The 27,231-nt window shown below is 42.5% G+C and overlaps 1 protein-coding gene across 1 annotated transcript in view; it reads right to left on the reverse strand.

Annotated features, from left to right (window-relative positions):
* LOC140185993 (VPS10 domain-containing receptor SorCS1-like) overlaps window positions 1–27,231 on the reverse strand; it is an 837,248-nt gene that overhangs the window by 98,575 nt on the left and 711,442 nt on the right. The window contains exon 17 of the mRNA XM_072239817.1: window positions 7,748–7,861. Within this exon, the coding sequence (XP_072095918.1) occupies window positions 7,748–7,861 (114 nt within the window). The remainder of the gene's footprint in view (window positions 1–7,747; window positions 7,862–27,231) is intronic.

The raw sequence follows: 27,231 nt of genomic DNA on the forward strand, positions 1-27,231 counted from the left end.
AATACTCTGTTACCTCACCTGTCACTAAGGATAGAAACATAGAAACTTAGAACACCTACAGCACAATACAGGCCCTTTGGCCCACAAAACTGTGCCGAACATGTCCTTACCTGAGAAATTACCTAGGTTTACCCATAGCTGTCTAGTTTTCTGAGCTCCATATACCTATCCAGGAGTCTCTTAAAAGACCCTATCATATCTGCCTCCACCACTGTCGCCGGCAGCCCATTCCACGCACCCACTACTCTCAGCATAAAAAAAACTTACCCCTGATATCTCCTCTGTACTTATTTCCAAGAAACTTAAAACTGTGCCTTCTTGTGCTAGCCATTTCTGCCCTGGGAAAAAACCTCTGACTATCCACATGATCAATGTCTCTCATCATCTTATACACCTCTATCAGGTCACCTCTCATCCTCCGTTGTCCAAGGAAAAAAGGCTGAGCTCACTCAACCTATTCTCATAAGGCATGCTCCCTAATCCAGGCAACATCCTTGGAAATCTCCTCTGCACCTTTCCTATGGCTTCCACATCCTTCCAGCAGTGAGGCGACCAGAAGTGAGCACAGTTCTCCAAGTGCTGTCTGACCAGGGTCCTATATAGCTGCAACATTACCGCTGAACTCAATCCCACGATTGATGAAGACCAATGCACCGTATGCTTTCTTAACCACACAGTCAACCTGCACAGCAGCTTTGAGTGTCCTATGGACTCAGACCCCAAGATCCCTCTGATCCTCCACATCGCCAAGAGTCTTACCATTAATACTATATTCTGTTATCATATTTGACCTACCAAAATGAACTACCTCACACTTATCTTGGTTGAACTTCATCTGACACTTCTCAGCCCATTTTTGCATCCTATCAATGTCCAGCTGTAACTTCTGACAAGCCCTCCACACTATCCACAACACCTTCAACCTTTGCATTATCAGCAAATTTACTAACCCATCCTTCCACTTCTTTATCCAGGTTACTTATAAAAATCTCGAAGAGTAGGGGTACCAGAACAGATCCCTGAGGCACTCCACTGGTGACTGACCTCCATGCAGAATATGACTGTCTGCAACCACACTTTGCCTTCTGTGGGCAAGCCAGTTCTGGATCCACAAAGCAATGTCCCCTTGGGTTCTATGCCTCTTTACCTTCTCAAGAAGCATTGCATGGGATACCTTGTCAAATGCCTTGCTGAAATCCATATACACTACATCTACTGCTCTACCATCATCATTGTGTTTAGTCACATCCTCAAAAAATTCATTCAGGCTCGTAATGCATGGCCTGCCTTTGACAAAACCATGCTGACTATTCCTAATCATATTATACTCTCCAAATGTTCATAAATCCTGCCTCTCAGGATTTTCCCCATCAACTTACCAACCACAGATCTCCTCACTGGTCTATAATTTCCTGAGTTATCTCTACTCCCTTTCTTGAATAATGGAACAATGTCCGCAACCCTTCAATCCTCTGGAATCTCTCCCGTCCCCATTGATGATGCAAAGATCATTGCCAGAGGCTCAGCGATCTCCTTCCTTGCCTCCCACAGTATCCTGGCATACACCTTGTCCGGTCCCAGTGACTTATCCAACTTGATGCTTTCCAAAAGCTCCAGCACATCCTCTTTCTTAATATCTACATGCTCAAGCTTTTCAGTCCACTGTAAGTCATCCCTACAATTGCCAAGGTCCTTTTCCGTCGTGAATACTGAAGCAAGGTACTCATTAAGTACCTCTGCTACCTCCTCTGGTTCTATACACACTTTTCCACTCTCACACTTGATTGATCCTATTCTTTCACATCTTATCCTTTTGTTCTTAACATACTTGTAGAATGCCTTGGGGTTTTCCTTAATCCTATCTGCCAAGGCCTTCTCATGGTCCCTCCTGGCTCTCCTAATTTCTTTCTTGAGCTCCTTCCTGCTAACCTTATAATCTTCTAGTTCTCTATCATTACCTAGTTTTTTGAACTTTTCGTAAGCTCTTCTTTTCTTCTTGACTAGATTTACAACAGCCTTTGTACACCATGGTTCCTGTACCCTACCATCCCTTCCCTGTTTCATTGGAACATACCTATGCAGAACTCCACTCAAATATCCCCTGAACATTTGCCACATTTCTTCTGTACATTTCCCTGAGAACATCTGCTTCCAATTTATGTTTCCAAGTTCCTGCCTGATAGCCTCATATTTACCCTTACTCCAATTAAATGCTTTCCTAACTTGTCTGTTCCTATCCCTCTCCAATGCTATGGTAAAGAAGATAGAGTTGTGATCACTCTTTCCAAAATGCTCTCCCACTGAGTGATCTGACACATGACCAGGTTCATTTCCCAATACCAGATCAAGTACAGCCTCTCCTCTTGAAGGCTTATCTACATATGTGTCAAAAAACCTTCTTGAACACACCTAACAAACTCCACCCCATCTAAACCCCTCGGTCTAGGAACATGCTAGTTGATATTTGGGAAATTAAGATCTCCCACCACGACAACCCTGTTACTATTACACCTTTCCAGAATCTGTCTCTCTATCTGCTCTTCGATGACTCTGTTACTATTGGGTGGTCTATAAAAAAAACACCCAGTAGAGTTATTGACCCCTTCCTGTTCCTAACTTCCACCCATCATCAAGGATGATGTAAATATTTCTACCAGGGCCTGGAGAATTTCTGAGGGATCACCTTATCAGCCCCTGGGGATTTATCCACCCTAATTTGCCTCAGGACAGTGAACACTTCCTCCTCTGTGATCTGTATAGGATCCATGAAGTTGACATACTGATTCGCTTCTATAGACTCTGTGTCTAGTCTATCTCCTGAGTAAATACAGATGCAAAAACAAAATTAAGATCTCCCTTCTCTCTTTTGTCTCCACACATTCTGATTCTGATTCTGACATGGACTAGCATTCTGATCTCCAAGAGAAGCAGTTTTGGCCCTTGCAATCCTTTTGTACTTGAGATATTTGAAAAATCCCTTAGGATTCTCCTTCACGTTGTCTGCTAGAACAACCTCATGCCTTCTTTTAGCGCTCCTGATTTCTTTCTTAAGTGTTCTTATACTCCATAAGCACCTCTATTTTTTTCTTAACCAGGGCTTCAATATCTCTTGAAACCAAGATTTCCTACACCTGTTCTATTTGCCTTTTATTTTGACAGGCACGTACAAGCTTTGTATCTCAAAGTTTCACCTTTAAAGGCCTTCCACTTACTAAGTACATTTTTGCAAGCAAACAGCCTGCCCCAATCCACACCTGTTAGTCAAGACGTGGAAAGTTAAAATCACCTACTATAACAACCTCATGTTTCTTATAACAGTCTGCAATTTTTCTGCAAATTTGTTCCTCTAAATCTCTCAGACTGTTAGGGTGGTCTGTAATATAGCCCCATTAACTGGTCATACCTTTTTTATTTCTCAGTTCCACCCATAACACCTCACTAGACCAGTTCTCCAGCCTGTTCTACTGAGCACTGTCGTGACATTTTCCCTGACCAGTATCACCACCCCTCCTCCTTTAAACCCTTCTGCTCTGTCACATCTAAAACAATGAAACCCTGGAACACTTCCAGGTGTTTATCCAGCCCTGAGCTCACCTGCTTTTCCTGTGATACTTCATACACTGAAATATTTGCAGCTTAGGACATTTGTTGCACCAAGCTCAAGCTTTTCTCCTGAGGTATTAACAACATTTGTCTCCACAACCTCTCCACTAACTCTTCCAGCACTTCCACTGAGCCGCAATAGCAAATCTTCTCGCTAGGCTATGAGTTTCCCTCCAGTTTCGGTGCAACCATCTCTTCTGTACCTTCCCTGGAGGAGAGTTCAAAAATCTTATGCCCTCCCTCCTACACCAACTCCTTAGCCACATGTTAACCAGTATAATTTTCCTAATCCTGGCTTCACTAGTAAATAGCATGAATATCTGTCCTGAGATCATAACCCTGGAGGTTCTGCCCTTAACTTATGTCATCCTACCTATGTTATTGGTACCTACCTGCACCATGACCTCTGGCTGTTCACCCTCCTACTTAAGAATGCTGAAGACTTGATCTGATTTGTCCTGAACCAGGAGGCAACATACCATTTGGGAATCTCATTCTCATCAACAGAAGCTCCTTTCTGTTCCCCTAAATATTAAAACCCCTTTTACCACAGTTTATCTTTCCTTCCCCCTTTCCTTCTGAGTTGCAGAGCCAAACTCACTGCCAGAGACTTGAACACTATGCCTTTCTTCTGCTAGGTCACTCCCCCCTCCCCCAACAAAAACAGTATCTAAATTTGTATACCTGTTATTGAGGGGAATGGCCACAGGGCTGTTTAACCCTTTTCACCTTCCCGACTGTTACCCTTTGTCCTGCAGCTTTGGTGTAACTATGTCTCTATATGTACTAACTACCACCCCCTCAGCCTCCCGAATGGTCCAAAGTTCATCCAGTTCAGCGCAAACTCCTTAATGAGGTCCGTTAGAAGCTGCAGCTGGGTACACTTCTCGCAGTTGTAGTCTACAGGGACACTAGAGGTCTTCCTGCCTTCCCACATCCCACAAGAGAAGCATTCCAGTACCCTGTCTGACATCTGTACTGTTCTAACTGAGCAAATATAAAGTCCTTCTGCAGACGCCCTGTTTCTTCAACATTACCACCCCTCCACGTGCCTTCATATCGTTTGGAAACTTGGCCACAAACCCATCAATTCCATCAACCAAATCTTGGTATATATGGTGAAAATAAGCAGTCCCAACACTGACCCCTACGGAACACCACTAGTCTCAGGCAGCCAACTAGAAAAGGCCCCCTTTATTCCTTCTCTTTGCCTCCTGCCTGTTAGCTGAAGGCCCATCCATGCTAGTATTTTTTCTGTAATACCATGGGCTCTTATCTTGTTCAGCAGCCTCACATGTTGCACCTTTGTCAAAGGCCTTTTGCAAATCCAACTAAATAACATCCACTGACTCTCCTTTGTCTGTCCTGCCTATTATTTCCTCAAAGGATTCTAATAGATTTGTCAGGCAAGATTTCCCCTCGTGGAAACCATGCTGACCTTGGACTATTTTATCATGTGCCTTCAAGTGCTCCAAAACCTCATTCTTAATAATGGACTCCAATATTTTTCCAACCGCTAAAGTCAGGCTAACTGGCCCGTAATTGGCTTTCTTCTGCCTCCCTCCTTTCTGATAAAGAGTGGATTGACATTTGCAATTTTTCAGTCCTTCAGAACCATTCTAGAATCTAGTGATTCTAGAAAAACGATTCCACTATCTCTTCATCTACATCTTTCAGAACTCTGGGATGCAGTCCTACTTACTGGTCCTGGTGATATATCTACTTTCAGTTTTTTCAGCTTCCCAAGCACCTTCTCCTTAGTAATAGTAACTGCACTTACCTCTGCACCCGACACTTTCCAATTTTTGGCATACTGCTAGTGTCTTCCACAGTGAAGCCTGACACAAAATACTTATTGAGTTCATCCGCCATCAGTTTGTCCTCCGTTACTACCTCTTCAGCGTTCTTTTCCTGCAACCTTAAATCCACTCTTGCCTGTCTTTTACTCTCAATATATCTGAAAAAAACTTCTGTTTCTGTTCTACATTACTGGCTAGCTTACTTTCATGTTCCATCTTCTCTCTCTTAACAGCATTTTTAGTTGCCTTCTAGTAGTTTTTTAAAAACTTCAAAATCTTTTCTCTTCCCACTAATTTTTGCTATATCATATGCCCTATCTTTTCTTTTTATGCTGTCTATGACTTCCCCTGTCAGTCACAGTTGTCTCATCCAGCTTTTAGAATACTTCTTCATCTTGGGGTTGTACCTATCCAGCGCCGTCCGAGTTGCTCCCGGAAAGTCTTGCCATTGTTGTTGTGCTTTCATCCCTGCTAGTGTTCTCTTCCAAACAACTATGGCCAGCTCTTCTATCATGCCTCTGTAATTCCTTTTACTCTACTCCACACATCTGACTTTATTTGCTGCTTCTCAAACTGCAGGGTGAATTCTATCATATTATGATCATTGTCTCCTAAGGGTTCCTTTGTCTTAAGCTCCCTAATCAAATGTGTTTCATTACACAACACCCAATCCAGATTTGCCTTTCCTCTATTCGGCACATCCACGAGCTGCTCCAAAAAAGGCCATCTCATTGACATTCTACAAATTCCCTTATCTTAGGATATAGCAGCAATCGGATTTCCTTAGTCTACCTGAATATTGAAATTCCCCATCACTATTGTAATATTGCCCTTATTACATGTCTTTTCCGTCTCCCATTGTAATTTGTAACCCACATCCAGGCTATTATTCTGAGGGCTGTATGTAACCCCCATCGAGGTCATTTTACCCTTGCAGTTTCTTAACTCTACCCACAAGAATTCTACATTTTCTAATTCCATCTCACCTCCTTCGAAGGATTTGACATAATTTTAAATTAAACAATTTTCAATCAGTTTCAGTGAAATCCTCCCTCATTCTTCTGAAGTCCATCGTGTACTGACCCAAAGCCATCAAATGCTTCTCATTCTCTTTTCATTCCCTTAATCATTTTCATGAACCTCCTCTGGACCCACTCCAATACTAGCACACTCTTTCTTAGATAAGGGGCCCCTTCTCACAGTACTCCAACACAACAATATACTGGAGCAAAGGATCATTGGAAATAATCTGGTTTAGGTTTTGTCACTTCCTTTGACTCCTGTAAATTTTGCCCTGAACTGACAGAGAGAAGCCATTTCACCAATGCTTTGAATGTTCCTGTGCTTCAATCCTAGTTGAGATGGAACAGTTTACTACTCAAGGAAATCTGTCGACAGATAAAGCTGGCATTTAATAAAGTTTATCCAGTGTGTTCTCAGTCTGAGTGCTAGGATAACAGAACCAGAGGAGGATAGTGGTTTGCTAATGCAAGAGTAATCCACATATCTGAAGCAGCAAATACTTTTAAAGCCAGTAAATCTCAAAATTAAAAGCTAATGATGATTATGACTGGACTCCCTTAAAAACCTATTAATTCTCTGAATTCCTATGAGGGTGGAAATTTAATTGGTTTGTCTGGTCTGTGACTTCATATTCATGGCAAGCCAGTTGAACCCAAAGGGTCCAAGCAAGCCAGTTATATCAAACTGCCAAACATGCTGGGAGTATAGATTGCATCACAGTAAATTAGGTAACAAACTTGGCAACAGTTAGGACTGTGTGAATCTAAACCAGACACTTTATTCAGCACATCCAGGCTGCAGCAAAGCTTTGTACAGCCATCACAAAGGCTCTTTGGGGAAGAACCACAGTCTAGGCTCCCGGAGGGGCCAAGTCAGGTAGGGAAGCCCTTCAGACAATGAAATGGCGTCTCTCCCCAGGGGCCCACACGAGTGGAAGTGGTTCTAGAGTTTAAAAAGGTGTTAATATTTTGAATATATTAACATATGACACTCAGAATGTTTTAAAATATATTGTTTTATTACAAATAAAAGTTTATTTTTGAAATAAAAAGAAGTATCTCCAACAAACAGCAGCTGGTTTACCAATGGGCTTTGACAATGGCCCTTAGCCACAATTTCTAAATCCCACAGGTAAGTTTGTATCTTGATCTCAGTAAATGTGGCAATGCCTTGATCTGCTGAACTTCCCTATTCCCCCATGAAGAGTAAAACTGGAATGGGCTCCCCCTGGTCTCTGTGAACATGAAGGAGATGATTGGAGTGCTCTGACCATCAATGGCAAAACACCAGCAAAGGAATTGGAGTCTCAGCAGCATACTCACCCTGTGCTGTTGAGGTAGCTCTGTCCCATACTACAGTCCTTGGTCATGAAGGATGGGTTGTACCAGAAGGCCGGTAAGCATCTCCCATCAGAGTGACGCTCATATCCAAAATCACTATTGAAGAATGAAGAGGAGAGAGAAAAAGAGAAGGATACACAGAGAGAAAATGATGACATTTATATTAACACCTTTCCAAGTACATTCTTTGAAAATCCTAAATATTGGCAACAAAATATAGGTCAGATTGCAATTTGAATGGTGGCAGATTGAAATTAATCCTGACAAGTGCAAGGTGATTATGCTTTGCAGAACTAAATATGGTTAGGAACTATACATTAAATGCTAAGATGTTAAGCAATGTACCAAGGGACCTTGGTGTTCAAGTCCATAGCTCCTTAAAATTAGCAACACAAGTAGACAGGGAGGCAAAGAATGCGCATGGCACCTTGCCTTCATATGATCCAGCGCTCTCCATTCTCTGCATATTCATGTATTCACCTCAAACACTCCTCAATTCCACTGTTGTATCTGTTTCCACCACTACCACCATTCTCTGTTTCAAAATACTTGCCTCACACAGCTCCTTTGAACTTTCCCCCTTTTACTTTAAATGCACTTCTTTTAGAGCATGTGAGCATGGAGAAATTTGAAAGCAGCAATGAACATTTTAATACTGAAACCAGCTTAAAGTAAAACATCTAAATAAAGGGAGCAGAACACCTGAAACCTGTCAGTCCAGGTTAAGTGTACAACCTGGATACTTCCACTGAGACCAGGACAGGTGGAGGGGGGCAGTATTGAAGTTGAGAATAGGTGAATACAAGGCCACTGCCATCACAGACCACCATGTGGGCTTAATAATGACACAAAATTCTTACGTCCTAATGCAACGTGCACTGCCAGGCTCCAACTCATTGTCATAAGATTCTTGAACAGATCACTTTGAATGGTAAAGATGATCTATTGATAATCTCTTATCTACTTCACTAGGGCTCTTGGACTTTAGTTGTGCATATTTACTATACTTTCTCTTTTTGTACTACCTCAATGTACTTATGTACAGAATGAGCTGTCTGGATGGTATGCAAAAATATCCTTTCCACTGTATCATGGTACTTGTGACAATAATAAAACATTTACAACAGCAACACAAAATTAGATAAAACCAGCTGTTTTTTTTAGTGAACAAATGGGAATTTGCTGTTGGTTCTTTTAAACCTTTTCTCTTCTGTTTTGGTTTGAAAATTCCCAGCTGTACTCAAATGTTGTGAATCAGCTTGGAATAAAGTGCAGCATTTTCCATTGAATCATCAAAAAGGTGTTTAAAAACTTCACTTTGAGGATGTCAAATCAATCAACTATATTAGAGGTGCAGTAAGGCATCTATCCTGTTTATTTAGAGTAAGGATTAACAGTGACCTAGAGTTGAATAGACAATACCAGCACTCTCCTGCCTGACTTCCCTTGTTCAGCTTGAAATTGGTTACCACATACTGACTCATGCAAAATCAGTTCGTCCAAATAATTGGTGCTATAACTTCTAAAAGAAAAGAAAAATCATTTGCATTTTAGCACTCTGAAATAGAAATACAAAATGCCGGTAATAGTCAGCATCTGTGGAGGAGAATCTGAGTTAACATTTCAGGTTATTAACCTTTCACAAAAGTGTTAGAAAACATTAGAACAGAAACATAAGTTGATAGGATGGTTAAGAAGGTGTATGGTGTGTTGGCTTTTGTTAGTCGGGGGGACTGAATTCAAGAGCCGTGAGATAATGTTGTAGTTCTGTCGAAGTCTAGTTAGACACACTCGGAGAATGGCGAGTTCTGGTTGCTTCATTACAGGAAGGACGTGAAAGCTTTAGTGAGGATTCAGAGAATTATGTATTTTACTGATTTAGAGATACAGCACAGAACAGGTCCTCTGGCACCACCCAGCAACCCACCTATTTAATACAGGACAACTTACAATGGCCAAATAACCTACAAACCAGTAGGTCTTTGGCCTGTGCGAGGATACCAGGTCAGTTGGAGGAAACCCATGGAGGAAGTGGGGAGAACATACAAACTCCTTACAGATGGCTCCGAAATTGAACTCCAAACTGTGGAATGCCCCAAACTTTAATAATGTCACACTAACTGCTACACTACTATGGTGCCTTAGTGCCACACACTTGTATCAGGATGCTGCCTGTTTTAGAGAACATCTCTCATGAGGATAGGTTGAGCAAGCTTGGGTTTTCTCCTTGGAGCAAATGAGAATGAGAAATGACTTGATAGAGGAGTACAAGATAGTAAGAGGCATCGATAGGGTAGAAAACCAGAAACTATTGCCCTGGGCAGTTTTGTATAATATGAGAAGGCATAATTTTAAAGTGATCAGAGGAAATATAGAGGGTGTTCTTTTACACAGAGGGTGCAGTTGCATGGAATGTGTAGCCAGTGGTGGTAATAGAGGCAGATACATTAGGGCATCTAAGAGACTCTTAGACGGGTACATAAGTGAAAGAAAAATGCAGGGCCATGTGAAGGGATGGAAAGGTTAGATTGATCTGAGGGTATGTTAAAAGGTTGCCACAAAATTGTGAGCCAAAGGGCTTATGCTGTGTTGTACTGTTCTACTGTATGTTCTAAATAAAATGAACAGGGGCAGATGAGAGAAAGCTTTGGTAAAGCTTGGGAGAATATGAATAATAGAAAAGTAAATGACACTATTATGATTTTGAAGTTTGTATTTTTTAATCCTCCCATGGCATCACTCCTCCCTACGTCTATAATACCCTTAAGCTCCACATATCAGTTTCCTTTGATACTCAGCTCTTGATCTTGCCTGAATTTAATCATTCGTCATTTAACTATTGGCAGCCTGACAGCTAATCTCCAGCCCTAATCTTTTGAATTCCCTTCTAAAACCTCCCTAACTCACCTTTTAAATTTAAGATTTTAAAAGTCTGCCTGTTTTTCAAACCCTAAGGGAGAAGGCAGTCAGTGCAGGATACCTCCACTCACTAACAGGGATAACCCCTTGGATACTGTTGAAAAGGATGTTCTTTCCATCATTGTGAGAAAGCCTCTCTATAAGATGAACTCATTGGATGACTGTTGAATCATAGAGGGATACTGTGTGAGAAAAAAAGACTATTCAGCCCATTGGGCATGTGCTGAATATCCGGCACCCTTTTTCCCATTAATCCTATGCTAACCCTTTTATGCTCCAACATTCCCATCAACTGCTCCAAGATTCCACCACTGGCTTACACACTCAGGGTAATAATATTGGACAATCAACTAACCAACCTGAATAATTCTGGGATGTGAGCAGTAACGAAAGCACTCAAAGAAAACTCAAGTTTAGAGGAAGAAAGTGAAAACACACACAAATACCATCGGAGGTCAGCATTCACAGAGTCATAGAGCCCTACAGTGCAGGAACAGGCCCTTCGGTTCATCTAGTGTGCGCCAACCTGTTATTCAGCCTAGTCCCATCGTCCCACATCTGGACCATACCTCTCCACTCCCCTCCCGTCCATGTACCAATCCAAACTTTTCTTAAATGTTGAAGTCGAACCCACATCCACAACTACCTCAGGTAGCTCATTCCAATCACACCGACCTCTGAGCTTCTCCCTCAGATACCTCTTAAGTAATTCACTTTTCACCCTTACCCCATGACCACTGGTTGTAGTCACAAGCAACCTCAGTGGGAAATGCCTGCTGGCATTTACCCTGTCCATACACCTCAATATTCTGTACACTTATATCAAATCTCCTCTCAAACTTCTATGTGGAATCCTAACCTATTCAACTGTTCACTATAACTTAGGTACTCAAGTCCCAAAATCATCCTTGTAAATTTTTCAGTCTTATTGATATCCTTCCTGTAGATAGGTGACCAGAACTGCTCATAATATTCTAAAATTCAGCCAGGGTCACTAGAGACGTGAAGCAGTAGCACTATTAGATGCAAAAATGTGTCACACTCAGTCATCACTGAGGTGTCATTAAAAGACTAAACAGATTTCACAATTGACGGAGCATTGCACTCATTAGCTGGTAGTGTTGCCATGGAGAGTAGTTTTAATTAAACTGGTAAACCAAAGCATTCAATCAAGCAAGCACTCTAAAAGCCAGTGGAATATTCTAGAGGAAGGATTGTGTTGAAAGCATACGTCACATGACCGAGATCAAACCAATCTTGTCAATGACAAAACTACCAACAAATGCTTTCAACCTTACATGATAAAAAAAATCTTGAAAAGTCAAGACGTAAAAAAAAAGCATGTTTCAACTCTAGTATTATAAAGAATGGTTTATATGTCAATGAGAGATAATGTATTTAAATATGCTTCGACATCAGCTCAGCTCTAGCTTGACATTATCAGCTAAATGATGAAATTCCTGAGCTTTTAAACAGCAGAGAGATGCACGTTTCATTCATCTTCCCTGAACAGGTTTGTTTGATGGTTCAGCTGAAAGCCAAGCTGCCTGGACTCCAAACAGATAACAGCACTCTAATAAATTTTACCAAACTCATCTTAGTTTGTCAACTCCCTCTCATTTTTTTTTATATTGTACTGAGCTATTGGAATGTATCAACTTGAGTCGAACAGGTAACATAAACATTAGTCTTTTTCTCACAGGACAAGTACATATTGAACCAGGAGCAACAGAGTGAAAATCTCTTCCGGCCACAAGACATTTTTCCCTGGAACATACACGAATGAGGGGAGATTTGATAAAGGTGCACAAATGTATGAAGGTGTAGAAAGGGTACACGGAAGCAGGTTTTTTTCATTGATGTTGGTTGGGACCAGAGCTAAAGGCCATAGGTTAAATGTGAAAGGTGAAATATTTAAAGGGAAGCTGGGGAGAACTTCTTCCCAGAGGGTGACGTAAGTCTGGAACATTTCAGAGAAGTTTTAATAACTACATGGACGGGGGTGGGGGGGGGTGCGGTGGTATGGAGAGCTATGGTCCAGTTGCATGTTGATGGGACCAGGCAGAATAACACCTTGGCGTGGAGCAGATGGACTGAAAGGCCAATTTCTATGTGCAGTGCTCTATGACTCTATGAATCTATCTATCTTGGGTTGCATCAAACTAGAAATTGTTACCTCTTGGATTCTATGGCTGGCAGGTAAACCCACACAAAGCAGATGGAAAATGGATACTGGAGGCTTAATTGCCCAAATGCGGGCATAGTAAATAGCAGCAATTATAAGGTATAAATACAGATTGGACCTGGTGTCAAACCGCTCTACTGTAACCCAAGCCAATTCCTTATTCATTGACAAATAGGTAGAAGAGCTGGAGAATTCAAGGGCAGATGCTCTGGACAATGTCAATAGTTATGCTGAATAATAGTAAGATTGCACAAAGGTTACAAGCTAACATGAACTCAAATGGGCTGACAATGAAGAATATCGTTTATCATCTACTGTACCTACAATCTGAATGCGCACTTGATAAGATCCAAGTTTGTCACAAAGGTTGGCTTGTCACACAGTTAGGGCATTGATGAGGGATATCAAAAGCACCTCAAAAATTTTCCTTTCGAAGTCCCATATCATACTAACAGCGAGAAGCATGCTGTTCAGCCCAGCAGCTCTGTGCTGGTGGAAACGCCCCACTTGAGCCATTGTCCAATTCTTTTCCAGTCAGCACATCATTAACTTCCTTTCTCCTTCATGATTTTCCAACATCTAATTCAACATTCCTGTTGCCCATAAATACCTTGCAGGCAAGGCCCACTTTCTGATAGCTCACTGGATTGGAGAAACTCTTCCTGAATTTTCTATTAATGGGTATCCTTTCTCCAGCCCTTAATTTGGATTTTCCTGTTATCTTAAACCTTTACCTTTGCCCAACATTCAATGTGGAACTATTTTTAATTCAGAGGTACAGCACGGTGACAGTCCCAAAGGACCCAAGTTGCCTGATTACACCCATGTGACTAACCTACGAACTTGTACATCTTTGGAATGTGAGAGGGAACCGGAACACCTGAGAAAACCCTGGTGGTCACGGGAAGAATGTACAAACTCCTCATAGACAGCAGCGGAACTGAACCTGGGTCACTGATTGTGCAGTAGCGTTATGGTAACCACGAGGCCATGTATTGGCATTTAGACCACTAGCTGTTAGCTTTGTGCTGTTGTAATCAGGCTTATTATCGCTGCCTTATATGACATGAAATTTGTTGTTTTTCAGCAACAGTACAGTGCAAAGACATGCAATGACTATAAATTATAAAATATATAGGAGAGGACTGAAGAGGTAGTGCTCATGGGTTCATGGAAGTCTCAGAGACCCACTGGAGGGGAAGAAGCTGTTCCTACATTGTTGAGTGTGCTAATACTCCAGCAGCTGGTTCCAAGCCATCCTCATCAAGGACTCTTGTCGCAAAACCAAACGGAACAGATAATGGTTACGTGTTTGACACAGATGAGTGGTTTCTATGCTTTGCCTCTGGAGCCTGACGTTACCTTTTCTGACAGCTGTTAAGGGTTGCATGTGAGATAAGTTCAGGCAGGATCACCAGCGTCCTCAGCTTAGAGAAAACTGATTGCATGTTGTGCAAAACAAGACAGTTGTTTGAAGCTGTGGGAACAGCAAGTATGCCCAGGAGAGACAAGAGCAAGAGACCAAATATAAGTTATAGCTGGACAGGGGTGCTGTGTGGGAGAAGCCCTGCTCTGGATATTACTTATCTTGGGGGGGGTAATGAATCTGGAACTGGTGACATGAGATGGATTTAACAGGACAAATCAAATCCTTGATACCTGACCTGAATTCAAGGAGCTAAATTATTTAATATTTTCATTTGGCAAGGATACAGTCTGACAAAACTCATCGGGTTGTGTTGCATTGAATTTGTAGTGCCATATTTCATCCAGGTTGGCAAAGTCGGGGGAGTGGGGGCATCAGTCCACGGGTTCTTCCACCCGGGGGGGGGGGGGTGGAAGAGAAGAATCAGGAATGTGTGGTGGGGATGGTACAGTGGGCCCCTTTGAGACAACAGAGTTGAAGGAATTCTCCACGAACGAATGAGCGAGTTTAGGAGATAGGTACAGACAGAAGCCTGGAGAGCCTCTGGCTGATGGTTGTTGAGGATAAGGCTGAAGGGAGGAGAGGTACCGGAGTGATACAACCTTTAGGGAACCTATCGTTCCAACATGTGATCAATAATGCCCTCAAAATGCTGCTTGCTTCCCCTGTGCACAACGAATCACTATGGGATCAAATAGCAGCAACGATTATATTCAGATATCCTCTTCTCTGAATGGAATTTAAAACCCCAAGCAGAATGGAGGACAGTGGGGGGGGGGACACTAAAGCCCTTCAGCAGGGGGCTCTCATTACAGAATTATACAGCAGTAGTAGTAGCCCGCCAGAGGATGCTGAAGTAACATTTGGCATGATAGGATATGTGATTACTGTGATGGCATCCCAAATAAAAGGGGTAGTGTTGTCTTTAATAGTACCAGCTATTGGTCATCCCAGAAGTACACGGATTCAATTGTTACAAGACTTAGCATATGTAGAAGAGGATGCACATAGCCAGGTATGGAAGCTGGATAAGGAGACAGGGAATGGGACATTCCACTAATCTTTTTAGTGTTGCTCAAAGCTGGGGACCCAGACGAGCAGGTAAATGGGGTTCCCACCCCCACCCTCTATGCAATATGGAGGGAGCATTGCCAGGGAAAGTGAGAAAGGGAGGCCAGTAACTGGGAAGGGTCATTTTTAAGTCCTCTCCCAATAAGTGTTCCTTTTGTCCTCTGCCAGATTCCTTGCATTCCGTGTACAGGATTTCCCACAAAGGGCCATGGCAGACCTTCAGTAGCAGTGGGAATCAGGGACTGGTTAGCGCCTTCGCGCCTCATCATTGTTCGACCTGAAACCCTCTTCCCTGTAAATAGTTTGAATGATTTGAATGCGGAGAAATATATTAGGGATGTACATGTGTTGTCATGTGTGTATGTGTATGTGTGTGCGTGTGCATGTACGTGTACTTTGCCTTTACGAGACTGTGTGAATGTTTCAGCCCGATGTGTTTCTATAGATGCTGCCTAGCCTGCTGGGATCCTCCAGCATTTTTTCTGTGTTGCTCGGATTTCCAGCATCTGCAGATTTTCTCTTGACTGTAGATGAATGTATTGGGCCCCACCCATTTTTTCCTTCTCAGTTGTTCTCTAAGTGTGCTATTTCCCTTTGGGAAATTAACTGCCTTTTTTAAGTTTTGCAGTTCCACGCAAAGTTTTCAAAGAAGAGGAGTACAACCTGGGCTTTGTTTCTTGTGTTTTTTAGTCTGTTAATTTGTTTCTTGTTTTTTTATTAATCTATGTGTATTTATTGTGTCTCCTTCTTCTTCTTCTTCATGTGTCTTGTGCGTTACACGCTTAGGCGATCATGGCCTTCCACATTGAACGATCCCATGCAGCGTCAATGATATCTTGCACACTTAAATCTGTTATTTCTTTCACAGTGTCCATATATTTTTTTTTGCCTTCCTCTTCCACATTTCCCAGGCATACGGCCTTGTAATGTAAGGCATTCTATTTCTCCCTTTCTGATGACATGGCCCAGGAATTTAAGCTTCCTCTCATTTAATGTTCTCATTAAAGATCTTTTTGTATGGGCACATTGGAGTACTGTCTCATTATTGTGTCTTAATCTGTTATTTTGTTTCTTGTGTTTTGTTTACTTGTTTCCAATACTATCAGTTTTATGGGTAACTCATATTTCGCACTGGCCACATGAAACTTGAGTTGATGGGATAGAAATTTGGGCAACTTTATTCCAAATATGAGATGCCCACAATTCAGAGGGACTTAAGCATTTGGGGAGCAATTCTAGTAGTTCTGTTTTACATGTTTTCTAAATACCCAGTGACTAATCAGGGGCAGGTGCATTTGTTTCTCCCTGCATTACAGAATGACAAAGTGGTGGATGCTGACTTGTAGTGGAAGATCCTGTTAAATGTTCCTGTGGATGGTGTTTGAATTTGCACACTGGGTCAGATTGCTGAATTTATATGAAGACTCCTGACTACATTGCAGAATGGTTGCACTATTATCAACCCCTTCTGATGACAAAGCAAAAGACCACTGGGGGAAATTATCTGGTTGCTTGGGTTTTGGCATTCTGTTTTGAGGGGAGCTGGGAGGGAACCGTCTATTCTGGCCAACCTTGACTCAGAGTATGGTAAAGGCCTTAAAGATTTGAGCCTCGTAGCTCTGGTGGAGTAAATGCTTAAAGGGCTTGTATATCCCTATATACCAGGTGTATAATTGGAAAGTCCTGACTCTAAAAGTGATTTCCCAACCTGATAGTGTTGGTGTAGGTGGTATGATGAGCACAGGTACAAGGTGACAAGGTGGATGGGAAGTGTGAACAGGAACAGTATCCTGGGACAGCTGTATCTATGCCAAATGGTGTTGTGAAGGATTCTTGATCGACTCTGAATGGCATTTACTGGATATGCAGTTACTAGGCCTTCCTGTGGTTCCCACATGGTGCCATAAGTATGCCACCCCGGTAACCTGGATAAGCACCTTGCCCATGCAGGTCGGCATAGTGAGGGCTTTTACAAAGGAAGGATGTTTTGATTGATAGCCTTTCTCAACATGATATCACCAGACAGTCCCAGGAAATGATTTTGATGGCCTTGGATTGCCTGCTCACAAAGGAAGGTGGCACTTGTACTGTTATCGGTGAAGAACGCTGCACCTACATTCCTGAATGGTTAGGGAACATCACTCATTGGGTTGATCAAATCTGAGAGTCGGTGATTAAGATTAAGTCGAGGAAGAGCTCATTGGATATTAAACTCTGAAGAGTGGCTGGTGGCCTTTTGGGGCAAAAGAAGGCCGGTGGACTACTGTAGTATACTGGTGGGGATTATTGGATTTACAGCACTGGGTATTGTACTCTTGAGTTTTATATGTAGCTTAGTAGGGAGTTAATGAGGGTCATACTATTCTGAGGATCAGATCATCATGGTGTCGCAACTTTTGAGGTGTGGTATGTCCTGTGTTCAAGTGGCTTATCCTGCTGTTGAAAGCTGCTTCCATCATGATAGGTTAGTTTAAATCTGTCACTGCCTAGTGTCAAGTTTCAAGTGTCCTGGGTATAAAATAGACTGTACCACGAGGCTTGCTCTCTCTCCCCTGTGTCTAAGGTATGCTACACAAAACCATTCAGAAGCTATACCACGCATGCGCTCCCAACTATGGTAAGTGTCTGTTTGTTGAATATATAGTTCTATAGTTTTTGTAACTTGGGGGAACAAATGTTTGAAATATAGAAAACCTACAGCACAACACAGACCCTTCGGCCCATAAACTGTGCCGAACATGTACTTACTTTAGAAATTACCTAGGGTTACCCATAGCCCTCTATTTTTCTAAGCTCCATGTACCTATCCATGAGTCTCTTAAAAGACCCTATTGTATCCGCTTCCACCACCGCCACCGGCAGCCCATTCCATGCACTCACCACTCTCTGCATAAAAAACTTACCCCTGACATCTCCTCTGTACCTACTTCCAAGCACCTTAAAACTGTGCCCTCTTGTGTCAGCCATTTCAGCCCTGGGAAAAAAAGCCTCTGACTGTCCACACGATCAATGCCTCTCATCATCTTATACACCTCTTTCATGTCACCTCTCATCCTCTGTTGCTCGAAGGAGAAAAGGCTGAGTTCACTCAACCTATTCTCATAAGGCATGCTCCCCAATCCAGGCAACATCCTTGTAAATCTCCTCTGCACCCTTTCTATAGTTTCCATATCCTTTCTGTAGTGAGGTGACCAGAACTGAGCACATTACTCCAAGTGGGGTCTGACAAGGGTCCTATATAGTTGTAACATTACCTCTCGGCTCTTAAACTCAATCCCATGGTTGATGAAGGTCAATACACCATATCCCTTCTTAACCACAGAGTCAACTTGCGTAGCAGCTTTGAGTGTCCTATGGACTCAGACCCCAAGATCCCTCTGATTCTCCACACTGCCAAGAGTCTTACCATTAATACTATATTCTGTCATCATATTTGACCTACAAAAATGAACCACCTCACACTTATCTGGGTTGAACTCCATCTGCCACTTCTCAGCCCAGTTTTGCATCCAAACAATGTCCCGCTGTAACCTCTGACAGCCCTCCACACTAGCCACAACACCCACGACCTTTGTGTTATCAGCAGATTTACTAACCCATCCTTCCACTTCCTCATCCAGGTCATTTATAAAAATCATGAAGAGAATGGGTCCCAGAACTGACCCCTGAGGTTCAACACTGGTCACCGACCTCCGTGCAGAATATGACCTGTCTACAACCACCCTTTGCCTTCTGTGGGAAAGCCAATTCTGGATCTACAGTTTGTACAAAGCAAGGTCCCCTTGGATCCCATGCCTCCTTACTTTCTCAATAAGCCTTGCATGGGGTACCTTACCAAATGCCTTGCTGAAATCCATATACACTACATCTACTGTTTTACCTTCATCATAATATGATCAAATTCACTCTGAAATTTGAGAAGGAAAAGCTAAAGTCAGATATATCAGTATTGCAGTGGAGTAAAGGGAATTATAGAGAACTTTCTACTGTTTGTAAATAAATGATTAATATACTTACTTGTAGACTGTGTTTTTTGTCTCACTCACCAAACCCATGAACCTGCTTCAACATTACAGTATGTGAACGGCATATGTCATTATGCTACCACATTATATAAGATCATAAGATATAGAAGCAGAAGTAGGCCATTTGGCCCATCGAGTGTGCTCTGGCATTTCATCATGGCTGATTCAAATTTCCTCTCAGCCCCAATCTCCTACCTTCTCCCTGTATCCATTCATGCCCTGACCAATCAAGAATCTATCAACCTCTGCATTAAATATAGATAACAAATTCCATAAATTCACCACTCTCTACCAAAAAAAAATTCTTCCTCATCTCTATTCTAAAGAACTCGCCCTTATTCTGAGGCTGTGTCCTTTGGTTTTAGACTCTCCCGCCATAGGAAACATCGTCTCCACATCCACTCTATCAAGGTCTTTCAACATTTGATAGATTTCAATGAGGTCACCCCTCATTCTTCTGAATTCTGGTGAATGCAGGCTCAGAGCCATCAGATGATCTTCATATGACAAGCCATTAAATCCTAAAATCATTTTAGTGAACCTCCTATGAACTTTCCCCAGTTTCAGCAAATCCTTTCTAAGATAAGGGGTCTAAACCTGCTCTCAATACTCCAAGTAAGGCCTCATCAGTGTTTTGTAAAGTTTCAACATTACATCCTTGCTTTTATATTCTAATCCTCTTGAAATGAATGCTAACATTGCATTTGTCTTCATCACTACAGACTCAACTTGCAAATTAACCTTTAGGGGATCTTGCACAAGGACTCCCAAGTCCCTTTGCACCTCAGTTTTTTATATTTTCACTCCATTTAGAAAATTAGTCAATCCTTCCATTTCTTCTACTAAAGTGTATGACCATACACATCCTGGCACCATATTCCATCTGCAATTTCTTTGCCCATTCTCCTAATCTTTCAAAGGCCTTCTGTAGACTCTCTACTTGCTCAAAGCTACCTATCCCTACACCTATCTTCATATTGCTTGCAAACTTTGCAACAAAGCCATCGATTCCATCATCCAAATCATTGACATATAACGTAAAAAGAATCAGTTCCAACACAGACCCCTGTGGACCACCACTAAACACTGGCAGCCAGCCAGACAAGGCTTCCTTTATTCCCACACTTTGCATCCTACCAATCAGCCACTGCTCTATTCATGCTAGAATCTTCCCTGAATACCATGGGCTCATAGCTTGTTAAGTAACCTTGTCAAAGGTCTTCTGAAAATCCAAGTACACAACATCAACTGATTCTCCTTTTTCTATCCTGCTAACATTTCTTCAAAGAATTCCAACAGATCTGTCAGGCAAGATTTCTCTTCAGGAAACTATGCTGACTACATTCTATTTTATCATGTGCCCCCAAGTACCCTGAGACCTCATCCTTAATTTTTGACTCCAACATCTTCCCAACCAGTGAGGTTAGACTAACTGGCCTATAGTTTCCTTTTTTCTTCCTCTCACTTTTTGAAGAGTTTTCCAGTCTTCTGGAACCATTCCAGAATCTAGTGATTCTTCAAAGATCATTACCAATGCCTCCATGATCTCTTCTGCCATCTCTTTCAGAACCCTGGGATGTACATCATCTGGTCCAGGTGACTTGGCTACATTCAGACCTTTCAGTTTCCTAAGAACCTTCTCCCTAGTACTGGTAGCTTCACACACTTCATGACCTCTGACACTTGGAACCTCCATCATACTGTTAACGACTTCCACAGTGAAGACTGATGCAAAATACTTTTTGATGATTTTAAGTTCCCTGGCCCTCACCGCTTTATTTTCACCATGGATGTCCAGTCCTTATATACTTCCATCCCCCATCAGGAAGGTCTCAAAGCTCTACGCTTCTTTTTGGATTCCAGACCTAATCAGTTCCCCTCTACCACCACTCTGCTCCGTCTAGCGGAATTAGTCCTTACTCTTAATAATTTCTCCTTTGGCTCCTCCCACTTCCTCCAAACTAAAGGTGTAGCTATGGGCACCCGTATGGGTCCTAGCTATGCCTGCCTTTTTGTTGGGTTTGTGGAACAATCTATGTTCCATGCCTATTCTGGTATCTGTCCCCCACTTTTCCTTCGCTACATCGACGACTGCATTGGCACTGCTTCCTGCACGCATGCAGAACTCGTTGACTTTATTAACTTTGCCTCCAACTTTCACCCTGCCCTCAAGTTTACTTGGTCCATTTCCGACCCCTTTCTAGATCTTTCTGTCTCTGTCTCTGGAGACAGCTTATCCACTGATGTCTACTATAAGCCTACTGACTCTCACAGCTATCTGGACTATTCTTCTTCTCACCCTGTCTCTTGCAAAAACGCCATCCCCTTCTCGCAATTCCTCCGTCTCCGCTGCACCTGCTCTCAGGATGAGGCTTTTCATTCTAGGACGAGGAAGATGTCTTCATTTTTTAAAGAAAGGGGCTTCCCTTCCTCCACTATCAACTCTGCTCTTAAACACATCTCCCCCATTTCACGTACATCTGCTCTCACTCCATCCTCCCGCCACCCCACTAGGAATAGGGTTCCCCTGGTCCTCACCTACCACCCCACTAGCCTCCGGGTCCAACATATTATTCTCCATAACCTCTGCCACCTCCAACGGGATCCCACCACTAAGCACATCTTTCCCTCCCCCCCCCGCATTCCGCAGGGATCGCTCCCTACACAACTCCTTTGTCCATTCGTCCCCCCCATCCCTCCCCACTGATCTCCCTCCTGGCACTTATTCGTGTAAGTGGAACAAGTGCTACACATGCTCTTACACTTCCTCCCTTACCACCATTCAGGGCCCCAAACAGTCCTTCCAGGTGAGGCAACACTTCACTTGTGAGTCGACTGGGGTGATATACTGTGTCCGGTGCTCCCGATGTGGCCTTTTATATATTGGCGAGACCCGACGCAGACTGGGAGACCGCTTTGCTGAACATCTACGCTCTGTCCGCCAGAGAAAGCAGGATCTCCCAGTGGCCACACATTTTAATTCCACATCCCATTCCCATTCTGACATGTCTATCCACGGCTCCTCTACTGTAAAGATGAAGCCACACTCAGGTTGGAGGAACAACACCTTATATTCCGTCTGGGTAGCCTCCAACCTGATGGCATGAACATCGACTTCTCTAACTTCCGCTAGGCCCCACCTCCCCCTCGTACCCCATCTGTTACTTATTTTTATGCCCACATTCTTTCTCTCACTCTCCTTTTTCTCCCTCTGTCCCTCTGAATATACCTCTTGCCCATCCTCTGGGTCCCCCCCCCCGACCTCCTTGTCTTTCTTCCCAGACCTCCTGTCCCATGATCCCCTCATATCCCCTTTGCCAATCACCTGTCCAGCTCTTGGCTCCATCCCTCCCCCTCCTGTCTTCTCCTATCATTTTGGATCTCCTCCTCCCCCTCCAACTTTCAAATCCCTTACTCACTCTTCCTTCAGTTAGTCCTGACGAAGGGTCTCGGCCTGAAACGTCGACTGCACCTCTTCCTAGAGATGCTGCCTGGCCTGCTGCGTTCACCAGCAACTTTGATGTGTGTTGCTTGAAACTCCAGCATCTGCAGAATTCCTGTTGTTTGCAAAATACTAGTTCAGTTCATCTGCTATTTCGTTGTCCCCCATTACTACCTCTCCAGCATCGTTTTCCAGCAGTCAGATATCCATTCTTGCCTCTCTTTTACCCTTTATGTATCTGAAAAAAGTTTTAGTATCCTCTTTAACATTATTTGTTAGCTTAATTTTGTATTACATCTTTTCTTTCTCAATAACTTTTTAGTTACCTTCTGTTGGATTTTAAAAGCTTCCCAATCCTCTAACTTCCCATTAATTTTTGTTCTATTACATGTCCTCTCTTTTTGGCTTTTATGTTGGATTTGACTTCTCTTGTTAGCCATGGTTGTGTCATCTTGCCTTTAGAATACTTCTTCTCCTTTGGAATGTATATATCCTGTGCCTTCCAAATTGCTTCCAGAAATTCCAGCCATTGCTGCTCTGCTGTCATCCCTGCCCAGTATTCCTTTCCAATCAATTCTGGCCAACTCCACTTTCCTGCCTCTCTAATTCCCATTACTTCACTGCAATACTATTACATCTGACTTTACCTTTTTCTTCTCAAATTTCAGGGTGAATTTAATCATATTATGAACACTTACCCCTAAGAGTTTCTTTTACCTTAAGCTCTCTAAACAATTCTGGTTCATTGTACAACACCCAATCCAGAATAGCTGATCCTCTAGTGGGCTCAACCATGAGCTTCTCTAAAAAGCCATCTGGTAGGAATTCCAGAAGTTTCTCCTCCTGTAATGCAGCACCAATCTGATTTTCCCAATCTATCTGCACACTGAAGTTCCCTGTGACAATTGTAACATTGCTCTTTTGGCATGCATTTTCTAACTCCTGTCGTACTTTGTAGACCACATACTTACTACTGTTTTGGGGTCAGTATGCTAATTTCATTACGATCATTTTACCCTTAGCTCTATCCACAATGATTCAACACCTTCTGACCCTGTGACACCTCTTTCTAATGATTTGATTTGATCAAAAATCTTACGCCCTCCCTCCTACACCAACTCTTTAGCCACATATTAAACTGTATAATCTTTCTAGTTCTGGCCTTACGAGGATGTGGCATGGGTAGCAATCCTGCGATCACAACCCTGGTGGTTCTGTTCTTTAACTTAGCACCTAACTCCTTATGTGCGCATCGCACTAAAGTAAAATGAGATTAGAGTAGACATTTTATCCTCAGTTCTATGCTTTTCTTTCAATTAGTTTTATGTTTTGGAGTTATAAAACATAACAGTAGCAATGAGTAAGTTTAAAACAAACCCGAAGCATCTACCAACAGTACCTGCTAAAACGTAACACATTTTTTCTTCACAAGGGAGAGAAAGAGAGACGTTTGAGTTAAGAAAAAGCAAATTATGTTTTTTCTCTTCATAAGCGCAGTCAGATTCCACAAAAGACAGCAACACTATTATATTAATTCAACTGTATCTTGCCGCCCTCCTGTTGTTCATATGGATATTTAATGGAGAACTTTTGCAGTTAAGATGGCTGTAATGCTTAACCGTTAAGTTGGCCTCATGTTCTTTAAGACAAATCTAGGCTATTCTTGGTCCTGGTAAGCAGAAGAGATCCGGGTATCAGGTTTAAAGCTTAATTCTGTATTTCCCTTGTTTTATTTTTAATATCAGTCTGCATTTGTGTAAAATATGGCAAGTGTTCTCATTTAGAAAAGATATAGCTTTTATTAGCGGAACAATTAAGTTACCACAACATATGGTCTCAGCAACCTTTTGGTGCTTGTACAGAGTATTGGAGTAAATTCTGGGGGTTTGTTGATGAAAGCTGTATACCCAAAATGTTAGGCTGCTTGGTTTTCCTTTACTAACTTTAAATCTGCAGATATTTCATTTTCCTTTCAGATATTTCACAGCTTTTCTCATTCCATTTCATCTCCGAAGTCCTCTCAGTTTGTCAGGATTAGCGAGAGTGCAGCTTGCTTAAAGGAAGAAATGGACGGCTGATCTTCGGCTGGTTCCTTTGATTCGATTAACAAAGTTACTTTGTTGAGAGATGTGTGCTCAGACATGGTTGAGGATTAAGAGGCTGTGTAGAGATGCTTCTGAAAGAAATCCCCCAAGGAGCAAGATTGACACGTGACAGAAATTGGATACTGCAGCTGTACTCTGCTTGCTTGCAGCCTCCTGAGATTACACAGATCTCCAACAAAGGGTTTAAGAGATTTTCTAGGATTTTACTGTTGTTTAATGACTTTGGGGAAGTCTAACCACAAGTTAGATGCCACTTTCCAGAGAGCTGATAATGGCTTGGATTTTGATGTAATTTTCAGAACAGCACCAATGTATTAATTCAAACATGCTCAGAAACAATGTAGTGTTTGAATTCTTCAGGGAACCACCCAACATGGGCAAGCTACATGATTGGCAGGGATTTCCAGCATCTGCAGATTTCCTTGTGTTGGTGAAGCAACATGATTGGCTGTCTGTAATTATTTTTCATCTTGAGTAGCCATCTGTACATTTTCAGCACATCAGTACAGGGTCTTGAGTTTCACTTATCTACTCCCTTCATTTGATCAATATGTATGATGTCAAAAACAGGTTAAAAAAAACACGTGAACTACAAAACAATAGACTCAGGGCTGGACTATACTGGTCTATTGAGGATAGGTTGGGAGAGGTAGGGTTTTTCATTTTTGGGAGACGGAGGGTGAGAGGTGACTTGTGGGTTCATCAAATTCTGATACTTTGGCCTGAATGCCTATGATTATGTGTGGAATATTTCAGTTCTGTGGGAAGCTGTTTCTCAGTTTCACCTCCTTCTATCTTTGCCAGATACTAGAAGACACTAGACACTAGAATACTTGAGCACAGTGCAGGCCATTCGGCCCTTGATGTTGCGCCAACCTATATATTCCTTTAAAAAAAGTACTAAACCCACACTACCCCATAACACTCTATTTTTCTTTCATCCATGTGCCTGTCCAAGAGGCTCTTAAATACACCTAATGCTTTAGCCTCCACCACCATCCCTGGCAAGTCATTCCAGGCACCTACAACCCTCTGTGTAAAAAATTTACCCCTGATGTCTCCCCTAAATTTCCCTCCCTTAACTTTGTACATATGCCCTCTGGTGTTTGCTATTCGTGCCCTGGGAAACAGGTACTGGCTATCCACACTATCTATGCCTCTCATAATCCTGTAGACCTCCATCAAGTCCCCTCTCATCCTCCTACGCTCCAAAGAGAAAAGTCCCAGCTCCGCTAACCTTGCCTCATAAGACTTGTTTTCCAATCCAGGCAACATCCTGGTAAATCTCCTCTGCACACTCTCCATAGCTTCCACATCTTTCCTATAATGAGGTGACCAGAACTAAACACAATACTCTGTGTGGTCTCACCAGAGATTTGTAAAGTTGCAACATGACCTCTCTGCTCTTGCACTCAATTCCCCTATTAATGAAGCCTAGCATCCCACAGGCCTCCTTAACTATCCTATCAACCTGTGCAGCGACCTTGAAGGATGTACTGTATAGATTTGAACTCCAAGGTCCCTCTGTTCATCCACACTCTTAAGTAACCGCCCATTAACCCTGTACTCAGCCTTCTGGTTTGTCCTTCCAAAATGCATCACCTCACACTTATCTGGATTGAACTCCATCTGCCACTTTTCTGCCAAACTCTGTCTATATCCTCTTGTAACCTTCTACAACCTACAGCTCCATCCACAACTCCTCCAATCTTCGTGTCATCCGCAAACTTACTCACCCATCCTTCTGCCTCTTCATCCAGGTCATTTATAAAAATCACAAAGAGCAGGCATCCCAGGGCAGATCCTTGCGGCACTCCACTAGTCACCGACCTCCAGGCAGAATACTTTCCTTCCACTACTACCCTCTGCTTTCTTTCTTTAAGCCAGTTTTCTTTTTCCAAACAGCCAAGGCTCCACTGATCCCGTGTCTCATGACTTTCTGGATGAATCTCTCGTGGGGGACTTTGTCAAATGCCTTGCATTTGACCACATATAGACCACATCTACCACCCTACCCTCATCAATTTCTTTTGTTACCTCTTCAAAAAACTCAATTAGGCTTGTGAGGCACGACCTTCCCTTCACAAAGCCATGTTTACTATCCTTGAGTAGACTGTACTTCTCCAAATGCTCATAGATCCTATTCTTAAGAATCCTTTCCAACAGTTCCCAGGGTTCTCCCTATTACCTTTTTTAAACAAGGGAACTACATTTGCCATTCTCCAGTCCTCCGGCACCTCCCCTGCAGCCAAAGAGGATTCAAAGATCATAGCTATTGCTCCAGCAATCTCTT

The sequence above is a fragment of the Mobula birostris genome, chromosome 21 (genome assembly GCF_030028105.1).
Source record: "Mobula birostris isolate sMobBir1 chromosome 21, sMobBir1.hap1, whole genome shotgun sequence".
In the NCBI taxonomy this organism is placed as follows: domain Eukaryota; kingdom Metazoa; phylum Chordata; class Chondrichthyes; order Myliobatiformes; family Myliobatidae; genus Mobula; species Mobula birostris.